This window comes from Anopheles moucheti, chromosome 3 (assembly GCF_943734755.1).
Source record: "Anopheles moucheti chromosome 3, idAnoMoucSN_F20_07, whole genome shotgun sequence".
NCBI lineage: Eukaryota > Metazoa > Arthropoda > Insecta > Diptera > Culicidae > Anopheles > Anopheles moucheti.
In genome coordinates this window covers 70,914,699-70,941,450 of record NC_069141.1, presented here as the reverse complement: position 1 = coordinate 70,941,450, position 26,752 = coordinate 70,914,699, and the positions used below count along the sequence as shown (strand labels likewise).

General features: G+C 45.3%; 6 protein-coding genes across 6 annotated transcripts in view; all 6 read right to left on the bottom strand.

Annotated features, from left to right (window-relative positions):
- LOC128305954 (high affinity cAMP-specific and IBMX-insensitive 3',5'-cyclic phosphodiesterase 8) overlaps nucleotides 1-14,788 on the bottom strand; it is a 130,271-nt gene extending 115,483 nt beyond the window's left edge. Inside the window, exon 1 of the mRNA XM_053043598.1 lies at nucleotides 14,777-14,788. The gene's annotated coding sequence lies outside the window, so the exon portion shown is untranslated. The remainder of the gene's footprint in view (nucleotides 1-14,776) is intronic.
- Nucleotides 14,789-16,945: 2,157 nt separating this feature from the next.
- Nucleotides 16,946-18,053, bottom strand: LOC128304504 (collagenase-like). Its single transcript, XM_053041698.1, has one exon. The coding sequence runs from the start codon at nucleotides 18,051-18,053 to the stop codon at nucleotides 17,226-17,228; it is 828 nt and encodes a 275-aa protein (XP_052897658.1). The 3' UTR covers nucleotides 16,946-17,225.
- Nucleotides 18,054-18,378: 325 nt separating this feature from the next.
- Nucleotides 18,379-21,655, bottom strand: LOC128302104 (protein lethal(2)denticleless). The gene is made up of 2 exons (XM_053038832.1): nucleotides 21,496-21,655; nucleotides 18,379-21,398 (listed from the first exon to the last, which is right to left on the bottom strand). The coding sequence occupies exons 1-2, from the start codon at nucleotides 21,536-21,538 to the stop codon at nucleotides 19,069-19,071; spliced, it is 2,373 nt and encodes a 790-aa protein (XP_052894792.1). The 5' UTR covers nucleotides 21,539-21,655; the 3' UTR covers nucleotides 18,379-19,068.
- A 395-nt stretch (nucleotides 21,656-22,050) lies between these two features.
- LOC128302383 (L-seryl-tRNA(Sec) kinase) lies at nucleotides 22,051-22,990 on the bottom strand. Its single transcript, XM_053039194.1, has one exon. The coding sequence runs from the start codon at nucleotides 22,988-22,990 to the stop codon at nucleotides 22,103-22,105; it is 888 nt and encodes a 295-aa protein (XP_052895154.1). The 3' UTR covers nucleotides 22,051-22,102.
- Nucleotides 22,991-23,067: 77 nt separating this feature from the next.
- LOC128302384 (mitochondrial import inner membrane translocase subunit Tim10B) lies at nucleotides 23,068-23,543 on the bottom strand. The gene is made up of 2 exons (XM_053039195.1): nucleotides 23,460-23,543; nucleotides 23,068-23,400 (listed from the first exon to the last, which is right to left on the bottom strand). Exons 1-2 carry the CDS (start codon nucleotides 23,478-23,480, stop codon nucleotides 23,068-23,070), a joined length of 354 nt encoding a protein of 117 aa, XP_052895155.1. The 5' UTR covers nucleotides 23,481-23,543.
- Nucleotides 23,544-23,763: 220 nt separating this feature from the next.
- Nucleotides 23,764-25,629, bottom strand: LOC128303371 (lethal(2)neighbour of tid protein 2). Its single transcript, XM_053040305.1, has 2 exons — nucleotides 25,329-25,629; nucleotides 23,764-25,254 (listed from the first exon to the last, which is right to left on the bottom strand). The coding sequence occupies exons 1-2, from the start codon at nucleotides 25,612-25,614 to the stop codon at nucleotides 23,984-23,986; spliced, it is 1,557 nt and encodes a 518-aa protein (XP_052896265.1). The 5' UTR covers nucleotides 25,615-25,629; the 3' UTR covers nucleotides 23,764-23,983.
- Nucleotides 25,630-26,752: the final 1,123 nt, after the last annotated feature.

Here is a 26,752-nt window from a genome sequence, read left to right as displayed (position 1 = left end):
AAGTCAAGTGTGATGTGCTTTCGGAAGTTTTCACAACTAACGCATACCAGTCCACTCAAGAATGCTTCAAGACTTTCCCAAGACAATCTAAACGAAGAATGTGTGTGTTCCCACACCTACATCTTGCCCGTGTAGCTGCACATGACAGAGATGGAGATGTAGTTTGGGAAGGACCCCGACGAAACATGATTTGCTGCAAGAAATACACCGTGGGACACACTCTTGCCGTATGAACAAATCACACAATTTCCAGTGAGTGTTGTGCTATTTTTGGAGATTTATTCTTCGCGAGCTGGAATTATTCCACTCTAGGTTGGAGTCACGATGTTTGCACGACGATATCCTGCCGAGGCTCACGGCTAAAGTCCCCGCTCCGTTCCAGCCATCGCATACGAATAAAGGCTTCACTTTGCGTGAGCTCATTGAAAAATATATCGACACTGACACGTTGCGTCAGGTGACTTACATTGTAACCGTCAAGAAATCCACCACTTCGTACCGCTAGCGAGCGCGTTAAACTCCGTCCCAATGGCCATACCCCACCATCATCCCAGATATTGATCTCCGGCTCGCGTTGTACCGAGCACCATTCAAGGGTACATAATATGGCCAAAAGTGTCGTACCGGGTACGGGCGAAGGTGTACGATAGCATAACGGCCAGACAGCTCAAGGTTTTCACCGTGACACGCGTGTACCAAGCATACGTGCGCGTGGTGGGAAGCGAAAAGGGGTTTGTTATTTTTATCCATCACTTTTCTTCTTTTCTTCGTGGAATTTTCTCCTTCCAACCGGGGTTGGAATTGTGGATGAAGATGGAGAAAACGTACCACAACGTTCGTTCAGCCGCGGGTAAAGTAAAGGGCCCATCCCTTTATACAAACTCCGATCTAATCAAGCTATTCATAAGTATGGATCTTTCTGTTCGCTTTCGTTCACCACAAATGAACTTAATTTTTCCGACTGCAACCATTCCTCGTGTTTCCCTTTTGTCCATTGCAGGAGGGTCCGTACAGGTTCTTGCCATGCTCCGGCTGGGTGGGTGGACGGGTGGCATTATTATCAACGGTGGTTGGACTATGTAAAAAGGGGAGCGTGTTGTACGTGTGCTTGTGACTGATCGGTGATAGCATGCCGACTGACAGCAACACGTGGATTAGGATATTCCAGTAGGGGCGAGTTGCCTTTGCTCCATTGTTGAGGTGTGGTGTATTCTCCCGCATGCAGAACAGGGTCCTTTCTACACATCTCTTATCGCAAATCAACATGGCGGCGGATTAGAACATCGACCCAGTGATCCTTTCCTTTGTTCGATGAAAGGATGTGTGTGTGTTCTTCCTTTTTTAACCTTCAATGTTTGGAGAAGTTCGGTGAAGTTCGTCCAAAAAAGTGCAATTTATTTCTCTCAACACTCTTTTACACACAACCATCGCTTACCGACAGTTTATCCATGCATCCGCACACACGCACACAAACAAAAGGACTTTAACACAAAATGTCACACCGAAAGGCTACCCAAAACAGGAACAAAAGTGTCCTTCCAAAACCCCAAACGATCCATAAACGTTAAGGGTCTTTCGATATGCAAACCCCACAAACGGTTCGCCATTCAAGACGGTCAACGCTACCTTTGGCTGTTTCTCGTGTTTGTGGTCGGTGCTTGTCCGTTTTCCCTTGCTTAATCAGTCTTGCCCGAGTTACGTGTTACCCCATTAAGGCAAAACGATAACTATTTATCACGCCACGAAATACTTGCTGGAAGTATTTCGGCTAATCGATAAAAATCGAGCCCATTTTGTTTTCGGTAGGTAGATTAGGGCTGCGGTCCGGTAACATCCCGTACTATTTTCTAGCGTATCTGGATCGTTCATTTGTTTTCCACACCACAAGCGAAAAAAAAGATTAAAGCTTCAATAAATTGCTCCCTAGAATGCTGATGTTTCCTGGACACGGACAGGACGAAAAGGCATCCCGGAAGTTCGAAAAAACGAACTGTCAGTTATATTGAATTTATGTAATGAAGCATCCAAATCGAGTACAGAAGAGAAAAAATAAAGAAGGACGTCAATTTTCCCATTTGAAATCGATTGTAAAATAAGTAAAGAAAAAAGGACCGACATTTGTGCAAACCAACCAAAAAAGAGCCAAAAATTCCATTCAAATGCTGGTGATCAGAATTCAACACACTTTCATCATCCTAAAGCCACCAGCTTTTATCTATTAGGAATTTGTATTGCCAATAAACCATTCCACCAGACAATGCATTTTTCGGGCGGGTGGACAAGCCAGATCTCGCCTTTAATCAGAATACGGAACGGAAGTTCGATATTTCCCTCTCGGCAAAAGAAATAAACATTCGCACGGAAAAAAACGACGATGAGTGGTAAGCTTTAGCCCGTGCACTGATTTTGCCTCCATCACACGGTGTTTAGCGCGGTCTATCAGCCCGTCAGCCAGGCGAACGAACAAGCTAATTAGACATCTCAACCCGACACCCGACTCAGGTTTTTTGTACAAACCACCAGCCGCCTCCATCGGAGCTCGGAGTGCTTGCAGTGGAAGACACAACCGCAAATGACGGTTCAGTCGGACAGGCTAAATTGAGCCGGTACCGTCACGATGCGGATGGGTTGGCCTACTTTCTGGTCCGGGCAAATCATCGATGGTCATTCGTACACGATTTCGTACTCGTCCCCAAGCTCGTTTGGTTGGTTTCATCTGTGAGCTGGGAAGCGATAAGGACCGAATGCTTCCTCCTGTATATTTCTATAGCAGGCTATGAATGTAACACAAGGTGTCCTTGGATAGGATTTATTTCGGTGTGCATATTTTATGGATCATAAAGAATTGTACCACAAGAAAAAATGGCGCTAAACAATAACTTTATGTTCCTCACTTTGGAGCACTGCATTAAGCTCCATTCTATTTAATTACACGCTTTGCTAAATGTGCTCTAACAACTCCCAAAGCAAAAATCGTCCCCAAGAGGGTACACGCAAAGGGCCACATAGGCAACCGCATAGCAACAACACACACCATTTACAGCGTGTTATCGCATTATTAATAAAAGTGAACATACTCCAGCACGCTTTGCAACCGACGTGACATGTAGACACAAAAATGGTTTCTTTATCCCTAACCCTATGCACACACTTGCGCCCACTCGCTCCATCTTCTATTCATCTCCCCCTGATACCGAGTATCGTTTTACTTGGCCCTGTGTGTACGCCAAATGGTATCCAGTTCTATCCATTCCCATCTCTCCGGCCACACTCCATCCAAATTGTGGGACACCCAGTTTGCTAGTGTAGTTTCCTCATTGTAAAACCTCGCTTGTTAAGCGGGGCTAATTATGACCGCAGTAATGGCCATACACGAGGCACATACCGAGGCGAAGAAAACACCACTCTTGTCTTCCGCGCGGTGAGTGCGCGGTTGGCAAAGTTCAAGAGCACTCACCCCCCCCCGGGGGCTGGGAGGATGTGTCTTGCCGGCAATATTGCTATTTCTGTGGAAGAGATCCATTGGGCCCCGTTTTGCCGTCGGAAGGATGTGTGCTGTCGCACGACAGACCAACCAACACACGATGCCACGATGTGTGTGTGTGGCAGGACTGCAAGAAAACTGGGGGGGGTAGAAAATATATAAATATGGTTTTAGTAGGAACCGTTACCGTCCCATGGTTCGTCCTCGAGTCGTTATGCTTCGCGTGAATGCGAAAGATACTGTCGATTTAGTGCCGTAGTCAAGCGTGTTTGAAGTTGGCTGCTGAAGATTGTTCATCGAATGAGTACCATTATGTGAAAAGCGATGGCAACGAATAAAGTCAGACTACATGATGTTGCTCTAAGTGTTTCGATAAACCCATTAACAAAACAAGCCTAAATTTATGCAATCTACAGTACAGTAAATGATTATTAGAATGTTTTGTAATCATTCGGACTTAGAGAGTTAGTTGAAGGGATGAAACAGCAGCAGTTATGATAAAATTAATTCCTTTACTTATGGATTGTTTGAAAAATGTCTAATCGGTTGTAGTCAAGAAATAAATTCAAGGGATAAAAGAGAAATTATTAATTCATATACCTATACCTACACAGGCAATCCCCGAAATAAGGCAAAAATTAAGGCAAAAGGTGAAAAATTTATCACAAATACCTTTTTTGTCATATTCATCTTTTGTTTTTAATTAATTTTACTTTTTTTACTTATTTTAGCGAAATTGCACCAGGATTCGATTTACGGGTATTCGAGTTACAAGGATTTTTGCCGGATTAAAGCGGTCCGTTATAATAGCATATTTCGAGGACTGCCTGTATATGCATAGATGTTGCTATAAATGTTTCGATAAGCCCAATTACAAAATACACCTAAATTTATGCAATCTACAATACAATAAATGCTTGGTAGAACTAATTGAAGGGACACCAGCAATTCTGATAAAAATAATTCCTAAACCTCCTGATAAAAAAATTGTAAAACGCTTGTACTTAAGAAATAAATTTGAGGGATAAAAGGGTAATTATTAACTTCTGTACCAAAAATTCCTCAATAACCATTGGTGGTTAGTGGAAATTATCTAGCAATTACGTAGGTCTACGCTCAATCGCTCTTGAGACGCTACCATTACCAGACCGCCATAACAACGACGACAAAATTTGCCGTCTACCATAACCGAAATGGAAGTCACCGGCAAAGAGGCGAATGTCGTCGTTGATTAAAAAATTTCCGCAGAACAGAAGAAACCTCATTTTACTCCCCCTGCTTGTCATAATTTTACGCTCTAAAAATATGCAAACTCAACCGTATCTACCCAATACGAAAGGTTGTCGTATACGGCAAGTCCTTGAGCGCTTGGGTTTGTTTGGATCTTGTTGTTCTTTCGGTGCCGCAACCGTAAAAGCGGCATAACGTTTAAGATTTAGATGAACGATTGCTTTTCGCTGCAAATCGGAAATGGAGTGTGTAAGACATTATATTATGGGTGATGTATGTATTTTGTGTTTGTTGTTGTTTTGTGCCCGTTATTCAACTAACCGTACAAAACCCCACACGTATCTGACGTTCGCTAAACATGCGCTAAACCGTGCGACGCCTGATTCTGATGTCAATGGTTTTGCATTTCGTCTAAACCTTGTAATTTTCTCACCACAGTCGGTGTGTGACTATAACGAGGAAGCAAACAGAGGCAAACAAAAAAAAACAAATACCGCCTCCCAAAGTCCTCCCAAAGACGGAACTGAACTCACGGTGCGTTGCGTTGTCGGTGCGTTGCGTTGCCGGTGCGTTGTTCGGGAAAATATCACGCACGGGTGTTGGGCGGAATATGCAAGGCGCACTACAGCCCCCCGACACATGATCGCGAACGCGTCAGGCGTTTCGGAAACGCATGCAGGGAAAATGTACGCTTGTCATGTGAAATTCCCACCGGAAACGTACAGGCGCAAACGAGGGCCCTCTGCCCGGGAACTGTCACAAAAATCGTCAAATTTGTGCGGCGAGTCGCGAATGTGTGTAGCAAGGATCATGTCGCATTCGATTGTCGTTTGTTGCCAGATGTTTTATGTTACATTTATCAGATTCAAAATTTTATTACCCACCGAGGACGGAGAAAGACACTTTAAAATAAGACACTTGTTACCGGGAGGAAAACTCGTTCGGAAACGCTTTTCCTTCACGAAATGATTTGCTCACAGGGTTGGGTGACACTTTAATAATCTCTCTAGCTTAACGGATCGTGTGTTCAGCAATCAAATTAGTGTTTTATTTTAAGCTCCGAATGGTTGTAGTGTAATTTTGCCACGAAACATCTCTCAACAGTAGAACCCTTAGAGGCATTTAATGCCCCCAATATTCATTTTAATCACAGATTCCAAATATCTACTCGCAAATCTCGACTACTGTCAGCCATCCAACGCCGGTGGGATTTGAAGATCGATAAAATCAATTACATCGTATTACAACTGGCATGTAATAAAATAAAATGTAACGAGAAGATATTTCCTACCACGATTCCCACCGGCGAATGCCAAGACACCAATGCCAAGAAACGCTCACCGAACGATCGAAACAAAACGCTTCCGGGGATGTCCCAGGATACATTTTCCCGGGCAAGCAAAACGGTCGAAACGAACACCGGGCACGGAATCATTTTCGATCGTCGGATGTCATCGGCCCCAGTTAGGGCACCATTCGCACCGAACGCGTGTTTAAATTCGGTGAAAAACCAAGACAATCTTCGGCACCATTACTGTATATGCTCTGAACATTTCCTCTCTCGCCACACAATTTCCCAGCTTTTGCATGCAGCTTTTTGGAAAGAAGAAGCTGATGGGAAGGGAAAACCCCCTGTTACGGAACTGGAAAACACACACACACGCACACACAACAGTAGGAAGCGCGAAACATAAAGAACAGAACAAAATAAATAAAACTGTTTGTTTTTGAAAAATTACCATTCGCGGGTAATCGATCGTAAACATTGGATGGTGAATTTGGTTTGGAGCAGCCCCCTGTGCCGTTCGCACAGGTGTACACTGCAAAGGCTGCAGCTGGAATATTTGCAGCATAGCTTTAAGTTAATAATGCAAATAAATACACAGTGCGGTGTGTGTAGTTTCAAACTGGAAAGGGTAAAAAAAAATCAGCACTCAATTTGGCTGAATATTGAGCTAATAGTTGTCTAAAAGAGTCAAGTAAAAAGCTCAATTTATTTGGTTTTTACACTGATGGTCGAACATTCTAACAGAAAAATTACAAATTTCATTAAAAAACGCTTAAAACGATCCTCCAAACCGGTGTTACTAACACCTTCCTAAACAGAGGGAAATAATCCAACAAAAAAGAGAACAAATTTTCAAAAGCGAAAAATTCAACCCACCCACTCTGCTTACTTTACAAAATGTACAGGTAATAAAATCGTTCACATCGAAATGGCGGAAAATTGGCCCGCAGCAATGGTGGGTTCCTCTTTTACCTCTACCCCTCAAAAAAAAAAACAAAAAAAACGTAACGTATCGCTCAATTTGCATACGCACATAGTACTGCTCGTTGTGTTTTATGTAGAAGTTTCAGCTAATGGAACGCATGAAAAAAAAAGCTCCCCATGAACACACACACACACACGGGGAAACAAAACATTGTTGCTGTCGGTTTCATTTTTAAGGGGGGGGGGGGAGGAGGATGTTTCGTGTAGTTTCCCCCCCGCTGTTAAACACGATATCAAAACTGTTGACTGTAAGCCATTTTAGGCACAAATGGACTACAATGTTCGTCCGTGTTGGAAAACGGAACGGCTGGAACGGAGGAGAAAAGGAAAAAACGAAGCACCAAAATGGGTTTGGCCGCACACCCCATCTGCACCCGAGCGTCTGGAACTGCTGACTAAAGCGAACACAATTTCACCCGTTGTTGATAACACACAACGGCAAAGTAATGCATTCGGATTGTCGTGTGGGAAACGCCACACACTAGCCGTCCTACACAACTACGTCCGATGGAGCAAAATGAGGGTTTTTTTTTGGCTTCTTCCAGTGGTACATTTCATCTTCCTTAAAGCGATCCCATTATGTGCCCCCGGTTCGATCGACGATACCAAAGCAAATAAAAGCGGGCAGAGCGGGTTCGATCGGTTAAAAGCTGTTTCGAATTGACTCGTCAAACATTTGGGTTGATTGAGCAAACGTTGAACCGGTCTGTTTGCGCCGGATAAAGCGCTACCAGCTACCAGCCACAGCAGGGATTTGTGTCAGAGTAAATAAAACGTTTGTTCGCCGGTAAAAGCGCCGGCCCTTAAACACTAATATGGGCGCACACGAAGGTAGCAAAACATGAAAATTTAATCACATTTCATGATCCGCCTGCAGGGACGGACGGGTTGAGTGTATATATTATGTTGCATGCTAATTAATTACAAATCCGGCGTCGCTTCTCGGAAATCAATAAAGATCTCTGTTGTTTTAAGAATCCTTCACATAATCTACCTGTCGGAAGGTTCCTGCCTTCCGGTTCCTTTCCCAGCGCTTCTTCTTCTCACCTTGCACGTACTGAATATCAACCCATTTTTCCTCGGTTTTTCCCGAGCCTCTTTTTCCGAGCTGGCGGTATTTTGCTGCCATTTCTCCGAAACATCACCCTCCCCCCCTGGCAAGCTTTGACCCAAAAATCTTTCCGTCACACTACCCCGTTTTCGGAGGGGGTCTCTGGAACCGCTCCATTGCTGCCCCCTTATCAATCGGGTTGTTCCGAAAGCCTTCCGTTACTGCGCGAGTAGCCTGCGGGTTCCTGTTGGGGTTTTTTTTTTCCTGCAATGTGAACCGGGCGGCGGCATTAGTGGCAAAAGTTTTGTTTGCCAAAAAAGGGGAAAGATGAAATACATACGCAGAATTGAAAGGAGCGAGTGTGTGTGTGTGTGTGTTTGTTCGAGGGAAATATAAAACAATACCTCACAAATGAAACAAAAATAAAACACACAAAAACAAACACCCAGCTCGCTAGTAAAACCAAAAATCCCTATCGAGTAAACATAACCCGCTAATGGCAAACGGGAGTTTTTTTTCGTGGGTTTACTTGTATAACTTCCCAAAAGTATAAATTTAGCAACAAGCTTTCGCGGTTAAACCAAGCCGCGGCAACCCGATGCTGTTGAGGCCGTTGAGGCGTGGTAAATCGATGGGTAAACTATAATGAATATTTAAAATAATTCTGCAGGAACATTTGTAATTTTACTCGGAAACTTTGAGGTCCAATTCGTTAAAGCAACACACAGCTAAAGGAAATGCTTTTAATAAATGAAATAATTTGTTCGTTTTATAAAGCGTTAAAGCTCAATTAGTGTTTTTTTTTAGAGTGTTTTAAAGAAGTGTAATATTCAGGTTAATATTCAGTGAAGAGTCATTCGAATAATGAGCCTAATTTCAGATGAATATTTCTCGTTCCTATTGAATTTATTAAGAAGTCAGAGAATAGTGATTCACGTGAAGAATCTTCACGGTTCAGATAATTGAATCTTTTGAATTGTCAGGAAAGAGTCATTCATGTTCAGGCATTGGAATGATGAGCCCACTCTCAAAAGAAGATTGAATTAATTAACATTTGTTCACATTGAATCATCTCTACATCTTTCGAGAAGTAAGAGAAGAGTGTTTCATGCGAATCACTATCATGAGTCGACTGTCAAAAGATTCTTCAATCTCCGAAGATTGAATCCGATTTGAGTTGTCAGGAAAGGGTCATTCAGTAAAAATTCATTGGAATTGTGAGTTTCTTCATAAATCTTCAAAGATTGTTTCTTCTTGAATCTTTTGAGAAGTCGGAGAACAAATTGTTATGGTAATGCTCAGGGAAGAGCCATTGAGTTGAAGAGTTGACTCTCATAAAAATACTCGCAAGACCGAAATTTGAAGACTCACGAAATGTAAACTTTTTTTTCATGAATCATCAATCTTAATAGAGAATTAGAGTTATCTATTTGGTTCAAAAATCCATTCCGCTTCATGAATCTGGATCTGAATCACCCGACACTAGCCCAAAGAGATCTAGAAGCGTTATACATAAATACCCTAAATGGAAAGGAGAGAAAAGGAAGCAACCCAGCTCCAAATACGTCACTGGCATGCGTTGGATCACACACTTTGGTGCCGCTTCACCGCATTTACACCTTACGCCGACCGGCAGCGCAGTGCGTGCATATGCAGCCAACTAGAGAGTGTGAGTTCAATACACTTACCCTTGGTGCATTCCAGCACAACGCCAAAGGTGCCAAACAATTCTCCGCTCCAGCTCCAGCGCAACAGCCCGCTGTTGTAAATGCCGATTCCGCGCACCTTCACTTGATCGACGCACACACCTGATCTCGATCTGTAATTCCTTTTTGCCGCCCTGTACGGAATGTGATCGAAATGTGTGTGGCGCACACGCGAAAAGACGAACACAATTATTTGCCCACCAACTTCGTCCACACACTCCGCGCGCGATGCAGGCAGATGCGATGTTCTAGCTGTTTTTCGTCCAAGCAGAGCGGCGCACGTGTATTGCACACATCGACGAAGAAAATAAAAAAAAAAGCGAGACTCCATTATCTAGGTCAGGTCCGTAATAGGAAGGGCCCCCATTACAGGCAAATAACCCTTCAAAAAGGAAACACACATACATCGAAACGGATTGGGGTGGGTTCAGTGTTTCTGGTCTGGTTTTCCTAGTGCTTCACACGCGTCCCATTTTCCACCAGCCGCTGGCTACTTTGATTCTAACCGGTTCTAAACTGCTCGACTCGCACGGAGCGAAACTACTCGAAAGGAACATGTTTTTTTCTCTCTCTCTCTCTCTCTCTCTGTTTCATTCTCTTCCTGTCTCCCTTTCTTTCTCTCTCTAGCCATGGGGCTAGGAGCAAACTATATCGCGCGGGTTAGTACATAAAAACCGTCACCGGCACGTTCACGCGTTGTACCTCTCTGTTCGTGTCGTGCAACGTATCGTTAGATCGTTTGTTTACCGTTTCCATCAACTCGAGCACGGTGAAGAACGGTGAAAATAGGAAAAAATAACACACTCCCACAGAAATGCACACACGTAAGCTCGGGGGTTGGAAAATTACGGCCCGCGCGTACGTAAGACCATCAAGAACAAACCGGCGCGGTCGGTGTGCACGCTTCCGAAACCACAAGCAAAAAGGGCGGCCGACTCCCGGGGTACGGTGTTACCTTTGTGATCTGCGACGGCTTCTTTTTTTTCTTGTTTAGGTGGAAGCCCAAACCACCGACAACCATACTCGGAAGGGGGGAAGGACCGTGGGGTTACCGTTTTCGGATGTGGACATGCGGTGCGTGCGTGCGCCTGTGTGTGTGTGGGGTGCGAAAATGTGGTGTAATTAGTAAACAAACCGTAAACTTGCTACTGCCCTGCCGGTACCGGGGGGCCGGTATGAAATGAATAACTGCAAAAGATGAGATGAGTTGCTGCCGGGTAAACCGGGCGCGCAGTACCGATGACAAGAAAACCCGAATCCCCACCCCACCCCACTTTTCTGCTACGAGCTCGAGCAACGAGCCCTTTGATGGGGATGAAAGATGGGGTTGTTTGCTGTACCGGTTTTTTTTTTGCTGACGATTTAAATATCACGCTGTATATTAGATTACACGCCGAGCGTGATCTTCGGCCGAATGTCGTGTTGTGGGTCTCGCTTTTGGTGGGCTTTTGTTGGAGCTGACAAGTTTAAGGTGAGGTTTCTTCTTACAGTGTGTACTTTAAAGAGTTTAAATTAGTCTACTGTTCAAGTATCACAGGTTTGGGCTTATTAGTGGCTTATTATCGAATGGCACAGTGATACCATAACTGGTTCGTCGTAGTTATCCAGTTGAACATATTAGATTAGACGCGGAGAGGAATTTATAGAAATCTTCAGAAAATCCCCGAAGATTACTTTTAGAAAACCAGTAAAACTATGACAATGGTAACCTATCGGAACCACTTAAAAACTCTTAAATATTCTCTTTAAACCCAACGCAAGCTTAAATTACAAAGGAACGCCTATCCTTTTGAAATTGAACAAATTTGCAATAGTTTTTGGTATTTGGGGGTACCGAAGTACTGAAGCCTTAGACATTGGAGTAGTAAACATTGGACGTCAGAGCACCGAAGTTACCTGCGACCGAAGACGTCTTCAAAGTCATCGCAGTAGCCTGAGGCTCTGTTCCTGCTTATATTGAACATCGTAATTTTGTTGGAATCAAATTCGGAGTTCCTGTACCGGAATAGGAGTGAATTCCCATCACTAATTGGATCACGCTGCATATTAGATAACGAAACCCAAGTGTGATCTTCGGCCGATGTGGCCCGGGGGAGATTTTCGCTGTTGTGCTTGTTGTTGATAACAAATCCAAGATGAGATTCCTTCAAAGTGTTCACTTTTATCAATAACATTACACCACTAATCCAATATAGGCACTCAGCGGCTTACTATCCGATGGTAATGAAATGTTTCAAATCGTTGAATTCACCGACAACCCACATGGGGCGTTCGGTATTCTTTTCCCCTTAAAAACTCCACTTCAATGCCATTGCATGGCGCTTAATATCAACCCCCTTTTCAGCACCACTTTTTCTTTTTTGGTTGCTTCAAACTTCATCATTCGCTCGAACCCGATCGAACCCTAGCGACGCTCTAACTGGGATTGATTAGGTGCGATAATGTGTGACACACAGCACAAACAGCAGCCGGCGCTTCGACACGGCTCCGCAACAATCGAACAACCAGAAAATAATAACAACAACAATAACCCGTAACAACCACACAAAAAAAATCACACAAACGCACACCTTGCTTCGGATCTGTATGGATGGGTTGTGTGTACACACATACAGTTTTTTTTTCGGGCTAGCGTATACGTCTGCTGCCGATAAGAACCGCAGCGTGCGATGGGGTTTTCTTACGCGCAACGGCCTATCTTCTATCAACTCAAAGGCGCCCTCGAATCTCGTCAGTCAGTCGGACGGCGTGCAAAATAACAAAAATAAAAAAGCCAACGTCGCGGAGAAGTCGGTGGGATTGGGTGTGCGCTGTATGGAGGCAACAGTTCTTATCCGCAAAATTTACAAGCTCACCGCCTGTACCGAGCGGAACGTGCGTCACTGATAGCCTTGCTCTGCTACCACCCCCAATACACGCACACGGGGCGGGGAGGGTGCGCGTTACACACAGCAACGATCGTTGGCAGGTTTGAAGTACAAAAAGAAAACCCCATCGTTGGAACTCGTGGATGAACTATTTGGTTCAGTGATTTTCATGCAGCCTGCGTGAGCACGATTCGATCCTCCCCATCCGCGGTACTGATCGTGCGAGGAACAAACTGGATCGAGAAACAAATATCGCTACAAAACTGTGTGCAGCACAGATCACATGGTTGCATGGTTGTCCGGGAGCGTGATAAGATGAATCTCACTCAGCGCGTACCGCACACGGCAGCGGTACCCACCCGCGCACCGATACGATCACCTCCACTGCTCATCATAATCATTATCGAGCTACCTCGCACCCACTCTCTCTCATTCTGCCTATCTCCCTCTCATTCTCTCACTAGTAAAATGGCCTCACCTTCACACAGGCAAACAAAACACACGCGCTCAATCAAACCTCGATGATACTACTGCATCACCGACCGACCGACCGACTGTTTGACTGATCTTTGACATCGCTCAAACACAACAGCGGCGAAAGAAACGTTTTTCATGCCGACGTCAGCTCGATGCGATGGTTCTTGAAGGTGAAGGCACCAATTGGCCAAATGTCGGTATTGTATCTTTGTGTGTTGGTGTAAACGGTAATGCAAAATCCCATCTACTAATGCTTCCATTTTGTATCACACCGAGCAGGACAATGGGAATGGGCAGACAAAACTGTCATTCTCGATTGTTGTCGCGAGCAGAGGGGGGGGGGGAGATCAGCAATGGTGGAGCATAAACGCACACACACTCACAACACAAAAGGCATCTTCTTTGCCATTCTTTACTCATCACAACCAGCGCCAATTGTAATTTCTGTAATTCATGTTCTAATGTTCGCAAATGTACACACAAACTCACACACGCAGGCAAAGACGCTACTTTAAAGCGTCACGCTTTGTCACATCAATGGTGGGGTGGAGGGGAAAGGACAAATGAAGGGAATCTCGGGATGCAATTGAAGCACAATGGCGGAAAAGTGTCCTTACGTGCCTTCCCGTCCGCTCTAATTCTAGCTGTCCCCCTCTCACAAACCGTAAAGTGGAGCCGAAGCGTTCCTTTATTCCAAGTGTTTCTCTAGTGCGAACCTGAACCGTAGCACCGTCGTAGAAATAATAGGGTTGAGGGCTAGAACACACCGCGAGGAACACTGTGGGAAAAGGAACATGTGGCGTTCGCTCCTTCCCCCTCTCGTGGCAAAGAAAACCACCCCAAAAGGGAGGGTGGTCTCACCCCCCCGCGAAGGGTGAGAGAACATTAGCATTATCGGCGACCTTCAGGCGGTAGGACGGGTAGGACGGGTAAGCGACGGGACTATCGACTCATCATCGTCGTCTTCCTTTGCCTGCGCTCCGAAACGTAAAGCGCTCCCGAGATCCGAAAGCACTCGATCGAAAACAAGATCATTTCGTTAGCGTAGCGATTCGTTAAAACCGTTTCCGATCGGTACGGGAGCCTCCGGAATGGAAGAAGGTGTGCGAGAACACGAAGGTGCGCGTATTATGCGAAGGTGTGAGTTTTCAGTTCCGTTGGAGTATATCTTTTTTTTTTTTGCTTCGTCTTCGTGTGTGAAGATTACCTCACAGCTGTAATTAACAAGCAAAATCTGAGATTCTAGGCAAAACAGGGTGAGTTTTTTTCTTTTTTGTTGGTGTCTACTGCGTGCACGCAGAACACGGGATTTCGTTCTACTACACCGTTGCACTTCACTTCACATCACTACATCTCCGCGTCAACGTACGCACACGGATATCGCTCGTCACCCAACGGTGGCCCCTAGAGCGTGTGGCGTCACGCTTATGGTCACACACCGGTCCGGCGTAATCAGGCACTTTCGGGATCAGCGTAACACGCCGTAAGGTGTGAAAACCTGCACCGATTTTTGCAGCAATTCCACCCCTTTGGAGGAAGGGTGTCTACTACCTTCAACAAAGAGCCACCACACCACCGGAAGAAATGCTTCTCGATCCCATAGAAACACACGAATCACACGAGGCAAGGAAATGGTGGAAGAACCTCACGCGTAAATCACACACACACACCAACCACGTCAACGCTTACCGAAACTCGTGCGTGTTGTGCTCGCTTATGCTCGCTTAATTCTTAATATTTGGCAGTGTCCGGAAAAACGATACACACGCGACCGCGCACATACACACACACACATATACATACACACAGGTGCACGTGCACACAGAATCATGTACGGCGGTGAGCACACACGACCGCTCAATCGAAGCAACGCGAGAATACTGACTTCGCGGCAAAAGGTGATTTCGCACATACAGCAACAACAAAAAAACAAGCAACAAAAAAAACACGCGCGCGCTCGATATTGTTCGTCCCGACACACACCGATCAAACCGAACCGACCGCTCTCGACCGGGCGAATATTGGGTTCCTTTTTTTTTTAGCCCGCTGCGGCTGCTGCTCGATGCGTGTTACTACCGGCTAGTGTACGGTGGGGCAAACGTTACGAGTAGTGCTTTGAAAGAAAATGAACGATTTCACTCAGCGCCAAAAAATGAAGGGAAATTATTATCAGTTTGTTAAAATAAAATATCACTTTTGCTACAAAGATAAGCTTGTGATAAAACGCGATTTATCGCCATTTGGCCCCATGTTACTCTACCATGTTCGCCCTGCTAGTACCCGTAGTACCGCTCCCCAGTTGTTACTTAACCTACTCGATATCGGTCACTCACGCGCTCGTACGATAATGATGACGAAGATGAACAGTGCGCAGTGTATCGTGTTTGGCGTGAGCGTGCCGTTGCGTGAGTGTCCTCATCATTGTCAGTGAGCGAGAGCAGTACGCGTGAGCTGTAATTAGCTCACTAGCGCTTGTATGGTTAGGATGTGCAACATTACGACGTACTTGGACGATTCATTTTTAACCGATTGACTTTTTAACGTTCGTCGGTAAATGATGATGATGATGGGATTTTCATTTAACTCTTTATTAGCTAAACAATATTATGGCTTAATAAGCGTCAATTAGAAAGTATTTTTCTAAGCACTGAGTGTCACATATCACGAAACCCCCATCAAAACTCTAATCAATACTGCCGATGAGAGAAAATCCCTAGTCTTGATATTTTTATATCCCAGTAATAACACCTAAAGTTCGGTTTTAAAGCCGATCAAATACACTTCCCCGGCGACGCGTGCATGGAAATAAAACAGTCCATAATGCAACGTCCATTTCAAACCAATCGCATCATCAACTTTGTAACGCTATGCCCTTTTCCTCGCAAACCACACTCGTCTAAGCTGAAGTCACATAAAGTAAGCTAATCCAACAGGGTGGTAATAAAAATAGCCAACACACCTGTACCGCTTGTGTGTTGGTGTATGTTTGTTTTATGAAGGCAACCATCATCAAACGTACGAGCCGCCATCGTGTTAGTAGGCGGTGAACTTTGCTTTAAAATGCGAGACGGCATGTGTGCATGTGAGCGGATGAGATAGTTTGTGCGGGCGCACTACACGACGAATAAATAGCACAGCCAACGGATGTCCGTCCTCAACCAACCTGTGGCATGTGTATGCATACACACGTTCGGGTTTGTTGGTCACGTCGTCACCTGGTGCGAATACTACGAGGGTACTCTCTTTCGCCACAAGATCAACAGGCGTCACTCACACGTGAAAGGAGGGAAGCTGCGACGGATGAACTTTTCCTACAGCTCGCATCGCTGATGGCACGAACCGTCCGTTTCCGTTGCACGCTCGTGAAATTGTGAGTGCAACAAGCACGAGAGAAACTGGTCGCATCTGTTGAATGCCACATCCGACGTCGGCTGGGGATGATGCGCAAGCGTTACCCCAAACACGCTCGATGAGGTGAATGTGTGAGACTGTACTCACGAAGACGCCTGTTGCATTTGCAAAACGGGACCGGGTAGAAACTCCCGAAACGTTCCGAACGCTACTCGTCCTTCTTCTTGCTGGACAAAATGTGAGAGCAACTTAATCACCGTTCCTTTGTAGGTATTTTATTGCGTTGAAATTCATTATGCGATGAGCGCGACACTCATCTCATCTCACGGCTCATTGTTCGCTTACCGCGATTGTTCATCACGCTCATCCCATGCTCTCTCATCACGCTCGTCTTCATTGCTCCCGGTATGGAGGCGCCCGGTGTTTTACGATGTGGTACGCATAGTGCTTTACGGCGCGCCACGATTAAACGCACACGTGCTGCGTTTTGTTTATAGGCTAGCTGTACGTATTTGCTTTTATTAGATGCTTTGATACTTTTCAACGTCGGACATGGTCAGTGTTTATTTAGAGTGCTTAAATCGATCGAGGTGGATGTGTTTACGCTAGGTGTGGGGGCTGCTGCATTGCCTGGAAGTTATTATTTTATTTGAAAATGTTGGTGCTGAGAATGGTGCCATTAAATCGGCACATCCGTGCCGTGTGTGAATCAATTTATTTTACAACAATTTAGATCATTTTTCTGGGGTTTTTAATTTTTCAGCTGTGGAACCGGTCATCTTTTTCTCTATTCCGCCTGGGACATTACTTCCTTTACCCACGCGGCATGTGCACGCATCTCTTGCAATGCACCGGGATTACCCGAGTTGCAGGCAAACTTCTGTCCGAAGCTGGATAAACCAAGCAGCACGTAGTCGTGCAGCCGTTTCTCCTTCAGCACCAACGGACTGCCGACGTCACTGACACAGTTTCGCTCATGGGACGCTTCCTGTGCACAGAACCGTCCCGTATCGGGGGTGATGAAATTGAACTCCTCCTGGCATGCCTCCAGCTCCAGCACTACCAATCGCATGTACTGAAGCGCATCGGATGCACCATCCGAACCATAGTTCATCAATCCGTACCCACTCGTCACAACTTCCCGTCCGACGTACTGATCTTCATCCGCTTCCGGTAGGCGTACCGGTCGAACCCAGGGCGGAAGTCGTACCGGTTCGTCAGTGAATCGCACCACAGCGACATCGTTCACAAACGTCTCCGTATCGTACCCTTCACGTACGGTGTACTCCACCCCGGTAAACACGTACCGGAACTGATCGTTCTCATCCGCTAGCAGACAGTTCGAGCCAAGGTGCACTTGGACGGCAGTGCTACCAACGACGCACTGTGCCACGGTTACTACGTGTCGTTCATCCACCAGCGCACCGCTGCAGTGGCGCGTTTCCTCCTCGCCGAAGCTTACCACCAGCAACGCATGGTGCGGGAACTGTCCGGTGTAGGCAGGTCTGCCGTTAGCGGTTACGTTGGCGTTTCCGGTTGGATTACACTTCAGCGCCGCGATTTCGTTCGTGGACAGAACACATCCGAAAAACAAGAGTAACAGTGCGGACTTCATCGTACTGTGCGGTACGCTTGACTGTGAACGATTGAACGAAGGGTAGCAATAAAACGCGTCTTTTATAATAAGAAAGTGAAGTGTATCACTTTCACCTTCACTCTAATGAATCTCAGACATCAAAAACTGTAGTGCACTTCAGGCGCATTACCGGAAACACATATCCCAACGTTCAGTCTGGAGTGGTCCGCATCATTTGTTGTTTTCATTACAGTTGTTACCATGGTGTGGAGGTACGATAGAAGACGTTTTAAATTTACTTTCGAGAGGAATCGATTAAGTACACGTACAAGCAGTAGGAGTTACTGTCAAATGCATTGGTGATTTTATTCTCTAACGCTACTGATGGTCTTAAGCAGTTCGTGCGAACATTAATACCATCATGATCCTCAAACTGTGCTGAGTTCAATCATCCCATAATCCAATCTACTCTTATCACATACCTTCCATAAAGTTGTTCAAAACGAATGGTATACGTCGTCGTATCGCGATCGTAATGCTTACTCAACCGTCCAAAACCAAAACAAAACAAGAGTGAATTCATTTGCTCCCTAATCTACGCGTGTGTAATAGACGTGCATGGTTACATTGTCCAAAGCAAAACAGCACAGGGATTAAAAGTAAGTTGAAATCTATTATGCATCATATGAAACGCAAAATCGTACGTCATTAATCTTTAGCGGTAAAAGCAAATAGTTTGAAGGCATTTTTTGTTGATACTGACAGACCAAATTCCTCTAAATCGCAGCTAATGCATCTCATTTATGTACATTTTATCTGGTACGATAATATGTTCTGTTATCGCTAGATCTCGCGAACACCACAGAACTTTAGGATAATATTTAAAAATAGATCAAGAGGTATTGTGTTACTGTCCCACTTGGACGCGCGTTTGGTGTTGCATGTGGAACACCGAACCCTTCTCTTCTACAGTCAGTCAATGGGAAGGCCACGACACCATCACTGTTGCTTCAAGCAGCACGATAATGGCTTATTGTTTAGCGAAGCTGTCTGCTCAACTAGACGCCTGAGCATTTGTTCGGCTGGTTGGTGTGGTCACGGTTAGGAACCGTCTTATCGAGGTGGATTCCGACGGAACCCGCACGCCGTTCAATGAATATCGTCGGCTTCTTGGCGTTGTCCGTGCAGCAGCTCGATGGCTTGTGTCGTCCACGCACTCGTGTGGACTTCCGTTACTCAACGCCCAAGAAGATCGTCTACGGGGCGTTGTTGGTGTTTCGGCACTGCTGGCAGCCATGCTATGTTCTTGCGTGTGATGATTGCTTTCCCCACTGATTCCCTCGTCACACGATTTCAACTGCTGAAGTCGTGGCGAAAGAAGGTGCGATGCTGCTGCTGTAGCTTTCTCCAACGTCGTGCCGTAACTGTTTTCGATACCTTTGGCTGCCTGTAGCTGTTTCTGCTTTCGTATCTTTGTCAACCAGTCCAAGTGTTCTTTAATCTTTCGCTTTACAGCACCACTTCCGACCGGGCTGGAGCTTTCGCCGAACGGCACACTGCTGGAGAAGGCTGATCGGTTGCCACGCTCACTACCTCCGGAAGCGGCCAGCACGTTCACCAGATGCGGTGCCTCTCCGTCGAGTACATAGTTTGGTAGAATTAGGTTTAACGTTGGTGATGCGCATCGTTGTGCCAGCGTTTGGTCCGGGGAGCGTATGTTAAGATCTGCGGTGGCTAGCGGAGATTTACACGGTGACAATCCAACGTTTAGTTCTTCGGACGCTTCCAGAATTACGTTGAGACTGCGAGAGGTGGAGGAACTTGAGGCAATTTCCAGAGCTTTAAAGCTGTACGACGATTTCGAGTTTGCCGGACTGAACAACCGACGGCCACGGCCTTCCTCGCGATAAGTTCGTTTTACTAGTGGACGATGATGACCATCCGCTTCTGCAATCTCGGAGAAACTACGCTTCGCTGCTCGCTGCTCGGAAGAGGACGCACCGGCACTGAATGTTCCCGCCCACATCCTTAAGCCGGCACCGGATGCTTTTGGCGTGCGGTTTACATCTTCCTGGGTGCTGGGCGTAGTTTCGTTACGTTGCACTAGCCCCCGGACAGATCTTGGGGTGAATTCTAACGCTTTCAATCGAAGCTTTTCCGCATGATCCGAACGATAGGAATCGCAATACTCAGCCCTGCCGCGGAGCTGCTGCAACTCATCCGAATCCATCTCTTCGGGCCCGATCCGCCACACCTTATGACGCGCATCGTCACTGCAGGTCACTATGCGCACGTCACGGTCACTCTGCATCCAGGCCACACTCGTCACTTCCGCCGAATGTCCCGACAGTTTCAACAGTGGGTTCGGATTGTCCACGTTCCAAATATAGCAGCGCTCGTCACTGGAACCACTGATCAGATACTGTCCATCCGAGCTGAGCGCCGCCTTCACGTAGAATGTTCCATTGTTAAATCCGCTATACCGCTGCAGCGGTTTCCCATCGTACGTAGATATATTGTAACAGTAGATGTGGTTGTCCATACAGTTCACATACAACCGGTGTCGCTTGTCGTCGATGACGAGATTGGTAAAACCCTTCAGCGTGGTAATGCCAGCGTACGAAAAGCTATGCTTTGGCATCGGTTCCCGCTGGTGGCTGGTGTAATGGCGCCGCGTATCCCAAACCTTCACCACACCGTCACCGGCACCACACGATATCAACGTATTGCCGTCCTGAAAGGCTAGTCCGGTAATACTGCTGCTACATCCTTGTGCTGGAATCTTTGGCGTCTGGCGCGTTCGCTTCCGGTGCGAGGATGGTGTGCCCGGGCCACCGGCATGTCCACTGTAGATGCAATTGTCCGCACGCGGCGTCATATCCAGCCCGACCTGAGCCCGTATGTCCCAGATCAATATAGCGCCATCTCTACCACCCGTGGCGAAGACGGCCGAATCATCGCGCCGGAATGCGACCGTTTTTACCGATCGCGAATGACCGCGAAACATTTGTGTGCTGACCATTCGAGTTTCGGCCAGCGTCCATAGCGTGGCGGTGTGATCTCCCGATGCCGTCACCAGCTTCATTGCGCCCGGCATCCATTCGATGTCAAACACTGCATTGTAGTGACACTGCCACCCTTCGAGTGCCCGTTCGCCGCCCGGTTCCTGGTTTGTGAGGTTCGTATCCTGCAACGCTATCTTTCCATCCTCGTTCGCAATCGCCAGGATGTGTTCCTGTCCATGGCACTTCGAAAATTTGGCTGCCAGAATCGGAGGTGAGGGATTGTAATCTGCCGAGAACGTGGACGGCGTAATACCTTTCCAACTGTCCCGCTCGTGAACGTGCAAGCGGCATAGCGGAGCATCGTACTGGTAGGAGAATCCTACGGAACAAACAGCAAGATCAACGCACACCCAAATGATGATCACTTTAACATTTTCAGGTATATTCATGTAAGGACCTACTGCGTCAATACTTACCGCGGCCTGATTCGCGGTTCCGGCAATTCAACACTGTATTCATGTAGACCGTAATCGTTGGCGCACCGCTTTAAAGCAAGATCGATCAAACCATGCGCATAGCCTGTGCGCTATTGGGCAGATTTGGGACAAGTGATTTCCCGCTCAATGCACGCTGTTATCTTCCACATCGCAGCCAGAAACGCGCGAAAGAAAAGCTGGCAAACAGACTTAGGAAAAGCGCGTAAATATTTTGACTCCAGCTGTCAACATAGCAAGCGACGCCAAGCTGTCAAAGTCAAAGAAGCGTTGCTTTTGAAAACAGCGACCAGTTATTTGTTTGAAAATTCACCTTTCACCGTAATTTGGTTCTACATTAAGCTGGTAAACGGAAACTACCAGATTAATGGTTGCTTTCATACAATAAATTCATAAAAATTGAGCTTTTTACTATTTAAATTTAATCTTTATGTGTCTCCATACCTTGCAACACCCTGTGTCACATGAGCACGGATAATCGGGAGAAGCGTTTCTTGCATATTTCAAATAATTATTCATGTTCAAATGCTTGCTTGTGGAATCCAACTTTCTGTTGTTTATTGAAATGGTAAAACATGATGGTGACCGATTAGAATAACTCCTCTACAACACTATGGATCAACTCTTCTGTTACATTCTGTTCGCATTTCCTGATTTGCTCCAATATAGACTTTTTCCTTTCCTGTAATATCTTAGCAAAGGATTGAACTTCCTCTTTCGACATGCAATCCTTCGCTTCGATCATTTTCTTGGATATAATTTTGCGTAAAATATTGTCTATCTTGTGAACCTTCGATTGTTCCATCGGTTCTGCTACCAGCTTCTGTACAACAGTGTGTTTTTGAGGATGTTCAAAGCAAAATTGGATCTGTCCAACAACACGCTCGTAGTCGACGACGTCCTGAACTGTAATTACATCTTGTTCGCGATGGTAAAGCTTCCCACTAGGTTTCTCTAAACGCATCCACATCTGGTTAATGACATGCTCAGCGATGGGTTGCGCTCTGGCTCGATTTCTTTGCACTGCAATCGAAAGAGCAGTGTCGAAATAAGTTTCAAAATAGCCTATGGAGAGTTTGCTAGCCATCTTCTGCCACTCTGTTCGCATGCTTCGGTAGTAATTGTTATCGTCGATAAGAAACAAAATTTTCGAAACCTCGGGGTCTGTAGAAATGTTCAACTCGTGTTCAAATTCCTTTCTCCAACTTTCTATAATTTCCTTTAGCTTTGGTTGATCTTTCTTTTTCAAGCTTAGTATAATCATTTCCATGTACGATATAAGCTTCTGTCGCTGCAACTTATAAAAGCCTTTTATATCGCGAAATGTATCGTAATCCACATCGATTCTAATGTACGAATCATAGCACACGTGCACCACTTCAAATTTCCGGCAAGGTAAAGCAACGATTTGTTGACAGTAGGTCGTTTTCCCTGAGCCGGGGATGCCAAGTAAAACGTTTAAACATATTCTAGGCATTTTAAATGTTCAACTAAAGTACTAAACTCACAATAAGCTAACTCACTAAAAAGTAATCACTGGGCAACAATTCTCTATCATGCCACGGTAGGTTCGGTAGTGCTGGGAGCGCCAGTAATTTCAGGAGTACTTTGAAGTGCTGCTTGTTGCTGCAGCTGCTGCTGTTGCTGTGCTTCGGTCATCATTTTCGCCTGCTGTGCCTCTACTTCGGCCATTCTTTTCTGATTGATATCTGACTGCACGCCTACATAAACCTTCAGCAATCGCTGGTTTACGTTGGTAAACTTGAGAACACAATTGTCGGCACATGATATTTCCGCCCGGGTTAAGTCACGGCCGTACAAGTTGTCCACGCATGCATTAAAACACATGTCGGTGATTTTGTTGTAAAGCTGCAGAAAGTCTTTGATCTAAAACACACAATGACTGTGAATATTAAGGAAGAAGGACATGAAAGGAATAAACTTACATTTCGCAGTTCGTAATCCATTCTTGCGGTCGCTTTTCTATTTGTTTACATGTTATTTAATTGAACACATGCGTTTGACAGTTCGTACCGAGCAGTGCGAACATTTCGAGCAGATTGGTACAGTGAAAGTGATCGAAAAACAACCCTCTCAGTATTCCGGGGTTTTGAAGCAGACTGGCAAATATTCGTTATCGGTGTTTGGATTCTAACCAATCTTTCTTTCCATTTGGATAAAACTTTATTCATCAGATGTTTGAGATGCATGAGATATTGATATCGATCTATGAGAAAAAGGTTTGTCTTTATTGCTCAAATTAAATTACTTACAGAACTCATAAATAACGTAATTTTATAAAACACACAAAATTATCAACTCACTCGCACACATTCTACAGCACGTACTGCTTCAACTATACACATCACACAACAAATAAAAATGCAAACTGAACGTTAGCTCATGTAAGGCACAATTGAAATGGATTATTCGATATGCTACACCGACGGTTTGCAGGTGGCACTTTATTTTACTCCGTCTTACTGAGCTGCGCAAGATCCGGGATTCGACGGAACATCTTCCTACCGATTCCGACGAGCAGTATCAAATGGCACGTGTGAAGAACGAGACTGCTCAATACCGTACTCGGGTAGGTGTTCCAGCAAAACTCCAACAGCAAAAGTAGCAAAAACTTCAAACTATTCGTGTACTCCGTGTACCAGGTGAGGTACGGTAAACTGTGGAAGTACCAGACGTAGAACTGGTAGTGCAAACTGCGTGCACACACGATACCAATAAAGTTCGACAGAAAGATTGGAAGTAGTGCGAGTTGGGTGGATCGATCGAAATGGATCGAAAATTTGTTCGTTGCTGCATTGCCAGTTGCCGGTTCCTCGGCAGCACGTTCGACGACTTTTTGCTGCTGCTTGCCAGACATCTTCTTAATGCCCTTCTCGAAAGATTTTAAAAACTTTTCTTGATCGTCCGTTAGTTTCTCTTGGTCCTTTTGTTCTTTCGATGCTGGCAGTGCCTGAGCTTGAGATTTCTTCGCCTTCTTCTGCTTCTCCTTTTCAGCACGATTTTGTGCCTCTATCTGAGGGACAAGCATAATTTCCAACTGGCGCAAGCGGCAATAGTTTTGGAAGTACTTGTAGCAGGGCGACGCAAATGCGACCAGCAGCGTAAGATGTAGTCCTAGCAGTGCAAGATGAAACACCTTGCTCTCAAAAATCTCCGGCTCCAGGAATCGATAGTTCACCGTCCATTTGTGCTCAAACACACGGCCTAGATCGAAGCTTCCCTTGATGTACTGCCAGGGATGGGTGAGAAGGAACGGTGCCCCCAGTATGAGCTGTATCATACCACACACCGTTAGTTGGAGCACCGTTTTCAACCAACCGAGATTGGTTATGTAGAGCAGTAGAATTGCAGGGGCGAAGAGTAGTATGTTCATCTTTACCGAAACACCCAAACTGAGCATTACACTACCGAGGGTCCATCGACCATCAATGAAAGCGTTCAGAGCGGCATAGAGAAACAGGATCGCAATCGGATCATTGAACAGCCGCAGCACGTAGATAGAGTGAATCCGGTACGAGGTGAAAATGGTAATGGCCATTACATACGGTGGGATTTTACGACTTTTACAGTAAAGCCGCAGCACCAGTGCGAGCTGAAGTAGATAAATGCCAATGAACACATACTGCGCCAAACGAATGTTGGTGCCGTGCGATGTGAGAAAGTACAGCGCACTGTAGATGTAGACAAATCCTGCAGGGTACACTAGCGGACCGGTATCACCTGAGGAGAGGTATGAAATCATGAAAACGATGAGTAGAACAACCTTCAATGATGCGTCCCATCGTTCTACTTGCCTCGTAACAGCGAATAATCGGTAGTTCCATTGAGAAATCCCTCACATTCCTGCATGTAAGCTTTCCAGTCGATCTCGGTGTAGCGCACATTTTGCACGACGAACACGTTTAGCACCAACTCAGCGGCCAAAATTAGGATCGAGATCAAGGGTAACCGGGCTGGATCGAAAACCAACGATTTGGCGAACGTGATGCTAATGTATTCCTTGCGAATTTTAGCCAACAAACTTTGATTTTCCTTCCGATTTAGCACGGATTTTGGTGGATTGGCTGGAATTTTCCCCATCGTTCCAGGAGTGTGTCGAAATGTTTTGATTTTGCTCCCGTTCTCAATACGTCAGCCGGTTTGTCACACTGGTCGGTCCATCGGACAAACCATATATCAGTTCCCATGTTGTTAAAACAACAGTAACAAGTAAAAAGCTTATATTAAAATTGACTACAAAAACTGATGATCATTTAATTTCATTTTCCTAAGCAAATGATCAAACAGAACAATAATAAAAACGCATATCCCACAGTAAAACAATTTTACATTCAATTTTGTTTATGTACTCCAGTTCACTACTTCAAACCATCATTTCCAACCACGTGGCGCACAATGTCAACTGGAATTTGAATCTGTAGAGTTCGATGATTTAATTCAAGTCGATCGTTAATTCAAGTCCATTCGTTTTATTTCGAATGAAAAGGATAACATTAATATAAGCAATGAAGACACTATATCGCAAAAAAGCTCTATTTTACGAGACTTCCCGAGACTCGACAAATCCTGACAAATAAACTAATATTACGCTTAAGTTAGTTTCGTTCGCTGCCACCTAATCGAGAGCACCTACCGATGTTTCAAGTTTTTGTATTATTCACAGCTGAATTTGAACTGCTTTTGAGGTTTTTGTGCAAATTGCGGGCATACAATGCGTGTGCGAATAAATGTAACATGGTAAAACACTTTGTATGCACCGAATATACCCAATCTGGATTCTATTATACCTCCTATACCAAAAGTACCAAGTAGAGGATTTCTTCTAGCCACCTGATAGCAGACATCGTCGTAAAGTGCAGTCGTAACACTTGGAATTATTTTATGTGAAAGTCTGTTTTTGTCTATTTTCTATGTCTAAATGTCGTTCGCAATTAAAATGAACAAAACAAAAATGGTTCAAACCCATATTAATTTTCATTCAATTGCCTACAAATTACCTAGCGGTAGCAACAACCACACACCGTTATCAGTCTCGCTAGTCTTGAGGCGTGTAAAATTTGTTTACACATGTTCAAAGCGAAGATAACGAACCGTCTCTCGGCAAACGGTCCGTGACGCTCCCAAAACTGTCGGCAAACAAATTCATACATCAATAAACCAATAGTTGCTTTCTAGATACCGAAAGGCACGGGCTGTGTCTGCATGTCAAACAACGTGC